The following is a 7400-nucleotide window of genomic DNA, read 5'->3' as shown; positions in this document are numbered from 1 at the left end:
AGGGAATGAATATGCACTTTGTCTGTAAGTCCAGAGTAAACGAGTGCACACTTGGTAAGGCCAGAGTAAACGAGTGCGCACTTTGGTGGTGTATTCACTCCTCTGTCATCGCTGTACTGCTGGAGTCATCGCTGTACTGCCGGAGTCTCTGTGTTCTGTATGGAGCTGATCACCACCAGCCATGTAGCCCTTCTGACATCTAACATCACGCAGCATTCACTCCTAAAGCCTCCTTCATCTCTACTGCCCTCCCATCCTGTTCGCCCCTCTCTCTCTCTCTCTCTCTCTCTCTCTCTCTCGCTCTCTCTCTCTCTGTTTTTGTGAGAATCTCTCTCTTCCTCTCCATTCATCCCTTTCTCTCCCCCTCTCTCAGTCTCATTGTTGCTGTTCTCTATCCACAAGCGTGCACTCTTGTGAGCAGGTAGGCTGTGAGTGTCTCCCAGAGTGTGACTGTGTTCTGCTGAGCCACAGATGGAGGGGAGCAGGATGTGAGACGTGGTGGAGGGAGAGCGAGAGTGAGGTTGGCAGGCGCTGCGTCTGCTGCCTTGTTCCACAGTGATAGCCACAATGGTTAAAGTGTTGAAGAGCCCAGCTCCCTGAAGCACCGTCTCCACTCGCTGTCTCCATGTCACTTTCAGTGTAGTTGGTTTTCACACGGTGGCTGTAGTGTGAGTGGATCTTGGGACTGATTCTAAAGATGGCCCCGACATAGCCTGGAGAGGACAACCATCAGCCATGTCTCTCTCAGGTCCTGGAGGCCTCCAGTACTGCACTAGGAACTGAACTGGACAGAACAACTCCAGACCTTTTTGTGATTGCCCTTGATGACTGCAGTCTGACAGCAGAAGCTAAATACATTTTGTGTTCATCTTAGTGGCACTTGTAGACCCTTTCACATTCAAAACCAGAATGACCCTCATTAGCAGTGCTGTTATGAACCTGGTCCACACACACTCAGTGTAATTGCCTGGGTTGGTGTCCTGCTGATTTGTTGATGCTCTTGTGTTGGAATGGCACCCATTTCAGCCAGTTTTGTGGTCCACACACTGAAAGCAATACTTGCTCTGGAGTTCCTCCTGTTGGGTTGAAGGGCTGAGTTGCATGGCTTCTCTGAATCGACTGTGCTTGGAGAGAGTTTTGCACAGCCGTTACGGTTATTTTCAACCATAACAGACTCTTCTGAAATGAGCCACACCCACCGGATGTGTCGATGGCACTCGTAGATCTGAGGGTGACTGGACCAGTACTCGGACTAGTCCAGAGAAATGGTGTCCTAAACTGTTCACTATACTTGTCTCATTAAAATGTCTATTCACCACAGAGATGTCAGTCTGTCTAATTTAAACCACTCAGGTCAAACTCTGCCTCCTTACAACCAGATTAATTGGCTTTAATTTGCACTTTGTACATAAGATTATTCCTGGAATTTCTATATGTTTGTACTTGTTTAAGGTTGATCTGATGTTGACCAGCTGGTTGTTAAGTGTTTCGCACAGTAGCTGTTTCACGGGTTTCTTACAGATTTCTCGTGCTTCTCCACCTGCGTTACCTGAAGCTGTTTCTGACTCTGAGCTCATGCTCAGTCATCTTGGAGATGTGAAACCTGTGTGCAGAGTGCAGAGTTGCAGATTAACACACTCATCAGACTACAGGGCCCGCCTCTCCCCCGTCCATGCTGACCACAGCCAGGACTACGGAGAGCAGCACACAACTGCACTGTGGTTAGTCTTTTTCTTTTCTCTCTCTCTCTCTCTCTCTCTCTCTCTCTCTCTCTCTCTCTCTCTCTCTCTCTCTCTCTCTCTCTCTCTGCAACATCTCAGATCATTTGTTTCATGTTTCAATAACATATCTCTTACTGGCATTTATTTAATAGTTTCAAAGTGCATTGCATAAGTTTTAAAAATGTGCAAAATGTTTTTGTTTATTATAAATTAGTTTTTCACTCCATTCAAAGACAAGAAAATTTACTTTTAGGGGTCACGAAATGTTGCCCTTTTGTGCATGCCTGTCCATCTGCATAAACCGTTGAGGATCACACTAACGGTGTGAAACCTCGTGAAGTTAATCCATGCATGTCTGTTACTACCTTCCCCAGTTCAAATGTGTGGTGTTTTAGGTTTTTTCTTCAAGCGTAATTGTTTTAGCTGTTTGTGACAGGTTGTGTCTGCTTGTGTATGTGCGTGTGCGAGAGAGAATAAAAGCCTTCACACATCAGTCCTGCACACAGCAGTAATTGACCTAATGCTGCTGTTCACCATGACATCATCTCAGTACAAACACTGGTACAGTAATAATGAAGTGTGCTATACTAGTCAGCCCAACGACATTATTTATTGCTTCTGTTTTATATTTGTTTGAATTAATTTCCAATGCTGTAAACTGGTATTTGTACGGGGCCTAGTTACCTTCACGCAGGGAACACACTGCACAGAGTTTGGAATGTAAGAAACCTGTTTTATGTAAAGCTGTACTGATTCATTTTTGTGTTTGACATAAACCGTTTTAACATTTGCTTGGTCATGTGAGCTTGTGTAATGAGAAATATTCTGCGTTTCTGAGTTTTCTCGCCAGCGTTTGGGTTAAAAACCACAGTTTCCTGTGGAACATGCACCTTTTTCTCTCTCTCTTTTAGATAAGTAGAACATACCATCACCCACGAGCTGCCCCCTTACACAAACCGCCCCCCACCCCATCCGCTCATTAAACATAAAACCGAGTGCAGTGTACAAGTTCACCACTCAACATCTTTTCACATCACCCGTCATCTCACCTGAAGCTGAAGTCATGAGCACTCTTGCTCGAGCACTCGTTCTGGGTCTGCTGCTGGTTGCGTGTCTTCAGTTGAGCGTAATGGGCCAAAGTAAGTTTATCACCCAATGTCTCTTTAAGGAAGCTGTTAAGTCTGATGTAAGTGACTGTAAGTGACTGACATGTTTATAAAAAAAACACTAAGTAGCCAAATATCATGTTAACGGCACGAGGCACAGAACCTTTTCCTCGCTGGGAGACTGTGCGAATGCATCTGTTTCTGCATTAGTCTCTATACCTAATAATATCTGTACTAATATATATGCTAATTTGAAATCCCACCTCCATAAATTAGACAGTCGGAGCCAAAGTTCTTATGGACTACATTTCTACAATCAGTCATCAATCCGTCGTTGACCCACACTTTTATACGCCACTAGGATATCATTCAAAATAAATTATATAAACGAATGAATGTTTTCATATAGATGCAAAAAAACCGGAGGAATGCTGTTTTAACTTTTTTAAGAAACCAATCCCTGCAAGAGCCATTAAATCATATGTAGTGATGAGCACAGATTGTCCAAAAGCTGGAGTCACGTAAGTTTTTTTAGAATTTCATTCGTTATTGCATTTATTTCACAATAAGGCCCGTGTTTTGATTATGGGGTTTAGGGCTCATATAAACTGTTAATTTGGAATCGTGAATTATTAATTCAGATGAAAGAAAATGTCAGCAGGTAAATATATCAACACATTATCTCATCTTCAGTTTTGAAACCCAGAAGGGACTTCGCATCTGTGCAGACCCTGGCTTTAAGTGGGTGCGGAACACCATGGACAGAATTGATCAGCGCTTGGTGGAGGAGTCTTCAGTCTAAACTCAACTGGATGATTGATGGAGAGAAGATACAAGACACATGTTTTCCTTACAAATTGTACTTTCACTTGTACCTGCTTATTAGAGCAGTTCTTAGCTTGGGCAAGGAGATGAATCATTTTATTCTAACTCAGCTTTAAACATAAAGCTTTAGCTCGGATGATGTTGGCATTATTATGACTGAAATAGCGCTGCAATTTATAAATTTATTGTTTTGTGTTGCATAAGTTAAAGTAACATTTTATTATTTTTGTTTGGTTGAATAAACTCACATTTATATTAAAAAAGCTTCATGTTTACTTTCAATACAGTGGCATAAAAATATGGTTGAACGTATTACGTCACACGAGTTTAATGGCTGATAAACACCAACACAGACACAATACAAAGTGCTTTGATATGTATTATGATACAAATTACAAATATGTTTCAACAAATGTAGGTTGTGCAAATAAATGACAAAATACTGACGTCAACATTGATCAAGATAGACTAGCCTACATATAAGTCAGAAAAATTTCAGATAATTATACCAACATTAAAATGCTGAAAGTATTGTGTTTACTCTAAACTGGACAGTATTGGTTAGTGCATTTACTGGACTGATCAGACTCTGGAGATCTGTAGGAGATTTTGTACAATCTGTTGTGCTCACACCACTCTCAAACTGTTGGGAAATTCTGCTCATTCACACTCAGCAGGTAATGCAAACAGCGACCAAAACAATTTCGCTGGAGGAGTTTGACACCGAAGGCTACTGAGCCGATTGTTTTATTACGATAAACACGACTGTTCAGGAATCACAAAGTCCAGACGCTCCGTTAACATTATTAAAATGTTAAGATCAAGCTACTCTAAAAGTATGGACCAAATAATCAACATGATGGAATATTGCAGCTAATAAAGTGCTGCGGGACCTTGCGTCTGGAGACGAGTGTCCACCCAATAGGCGGGGGCCGGAGACAGGGGGCGGGGTCGAATTATGCCACTTTACTATATTAGAATATAGTACTAAAATATATTTAGTTTATACAATAACTTTAGTGTTTTAAATACAACAAATCCGATATCAAGGATACAGTGAAATTAATTTACGAATTGCTAAAATTAAAAGTGCATTCAAATTTACGTCTAATTAAAATGCTGTCCATTTCACACACACACACTTTCTCATTCAAGGTGAACACCAATAGTAATCTGTGTAATTCATTGCTACTTCGACCTGGAAACCCCACCACTAGCACACACTCACGCCATTCAGCTGTTTATATTGTTGCACAAACGCGATAACTAAACCATTCCGACTCACGCTCTACCTCTGGACACTTTACTAATGATGCGACACTGCGTAGTTCTTCTAAAGTCATTACAGCTGTTAAATTTGCACAGTAACAAGACCATAACAACTACGATGTTAATGACTGTTTCTGATTAAAGGTATATGAGGTGTATGTATTTAATCAGATGTAGAATTGTTCTGATTCTCTCCTATAAAGACTGCCGCGTGCCGGGAGGCTCTGCGTGCCTTTCTTCAGGTGAGAACCACAGACGCGTTTCCTGAAGCACGTTCGTCACTCTCGAGCTGCCCATTTAATCAAACAGTGCAACTCCCCCTATGCGCTCATATAACCCAGCAAAAGATACAATTTGCTCACTTGTAATATTTTCTCTTCATCAGAGATCATCACCTCCTGTGCAACCGAAGCTGCAGTCATGAAGGTGCGAGCTCTCCTCACCGGTTTGCTGGTGATCGCATGCCTTCACACCCATGCAGTGAGTGAAAGTAAGTGAAAGGTCGTCCTCGAGCTTCTGCGATAGCGCGCACAATTAACTGTGCTTGTGTGTCCATTCTACACCAGCTGCATAAATTAGATGTAAACGTACTGTCCTCTCCCACTCTCTTAGACACTAGGCTGCTGTAACGCATTTGTAACTGCATTAGCCTACATGAAGACTACGGTTGATGCTCAGTATTAATGTAACGTTGTATTAGTTGTATTAGTGTAACGTTATAGAGGAGAACACCTGCTGAAACGTGCCACTGGTGACTGATATTATACAACATACATGTTCAGCAACATACATGTTCAATAACATACATATTCAACAGCATACATGTTCAATAACATACAAGCTCAACATTTACTTCCTTTTTAAAAAGATTGGCTGATTCAGGCTGCTTAAATATATTTAGTTTCATTAGATATTTGTTCTTATTTTTCTTCTTGTGATTATTACTTAATTATTATCTCAACCGCCTAGAATTTATTTATGTTTTACAGGTGCAAATAGGCCTGATATGTGCTGTTTCAATTTTTATGAGCATAAAATCCCCGTAAATGTTATTACCAAATACGAGACAACGAGATCTGAGTGTCCAAAAGCCGGAGTTATGTAAGTCCCTATCACACTCTTTATATATGTAACTCTTAATTAAATTATCTAACTGTTAAATTGTAGGTAAACAGACACACTTATTTTCTTGTCTGCAGTTTTACCACCAGGAAGCGGGCTCGTATCTGCGCCGACCCTCATCGTAACTGGGTGAAAGAGGCCATGAAAAAGAACATAGACCGTGGTTTCGAAAGTTCCACTTAAACTCACCTGCGTTGTTAAATTATGTTTAATCTGAAATTAGCTCATGTTTTATTACATTTACTATTAATCTTCTTACATCCACCTGGAGGCTTCTGCTTGGCCAAGGTTGTAAAAAACAGCTTTTTGGCAAAAATCTTTGAACATACATTTTGGTACTGGATGGATGAGCCATTATATGTCACATTAAAATGGTCTGGCTCTTTTTATTACTGTTATTTCAATTATTTTAATATAAAACGTAGTGTTTGTTAAATAAAAGCAAATAAAACCTGTTGTGTTTCTTGTTTTGTATGAAACGGACTTTTATGATTAAAGTGTAGATTAAAGAATAGAAAGGAGGCAGACAGGGAGTAGCAGTGCGCTATGAGATGACGCTCCTGTGTGCGGGAGTGTTGATGGCGCTCCTGTATGCAGCAGTGGTGATCCCTCACCAGAGCTACCGGAGCACCGTCAGGCACCACTGATTTCAACAAAACTGTAACCAAGCGTACATTCAGAAACCAAATCCAGAGTGTGTGTTGATATCCCAAACAGAAAATCAAGACAGTCGGTGTATGCAGTCAAATGCATCTTAGCAACACCATCTGTACTTCAGTCTAAATTCATTCCAACTCAGAATGTCATTCCAACTCAGAATGATATTTAGATAGATAGATAGATAGATAGATAGATAGATAGATAGATAGATAGATAGATAGATAGATAGATAGATAGATAGATAGATAGATAGATAGATAGATAGAATTTCTTGCCGTGCTTTTCTGTACAATGGCGCCATCTGCTGCACAAAATCTGAAAAGTACATTTCGTATATTTCTGAAGTTGCTACTTTGGTTTTGTATTTTTTAAATGCGGAACGTGCAGACCTGGACCCCCATGAGCCTGGACTGTAAATCAGTAACTCTCTCACGTTTAACAGAAAATGTTCACAAGGGGGCGCTACTGGCAATCTGGAAGCTTTTCTGTGCGTTAACTGGGAGGGTTACAGAGCCCTTAAAAGGCACGGTATCTGTTTATATTTGTGTGCACGATGTATTAAATTGTGGGCACAATTTAGTTTAACGCGTATAGGAGACACTAGACAGAGGTCCCGAAATCGTAATGCATGAGAACATGTTAGTTTATCCAGGTTCTCGGTTGATGGTCGAATTAGAAGTGATTCTGCTACAGTACA

General features: G+C 40.9%; 1 protein-coding gene across 7 annotated transcripts in view; it reads left to right on the top strand.

Moving 5' to 3' along the window:
• Window positions 1-2860, top strand: part of LOC113588258 (TBC1 domain family member 14) — a 22383-nt gene extending 19523 nt beyond the window's left edge. For 5 of the 7 annotated variants that reach the window (XM_081695328.1, XM_081695327.1, XM_081695330.1 and 2 more), the window contains one exon: window positions 1522-2511. In XM_081695328.1, the coding sequence (XP_081551454.1) occupies window positions 1522-1893 (372 nt within the window). In that variant the 3' untranslated portion in view covers window positions 1894-2511. Of the gene's footprint in view, window positions 1319-1521; window positions 2512-2632 lie in introns of those variants that run through there. The other 2 variants (XM_081695329.1, XM_081695332.1) reach the window with 2 other exon arrangements.
• Window positions 2861-7400: the final 4540 nt, after the last annotated feature.

This window comes from Electrophorus electricus, chromosome 13, assembly GCF_041902795.1.
Source record: "Electrophorus electricus isolate QZ-2024a chromosome 13, ASM4190279v1, whole genome shotgun sequence".
Classification (NCBI taxonomy): Eukaryota; Metazoa; Chordata; class Actinopteri; order Gymnotiformes; family Gymnotidae; genus Electrophorus; species Electrophorus electricus.
The sequence above is the reverse complement of the archived record's forward strand: the minus strand, read 5'-3'. Positions and strand labels throughout refer to the sequence as shown.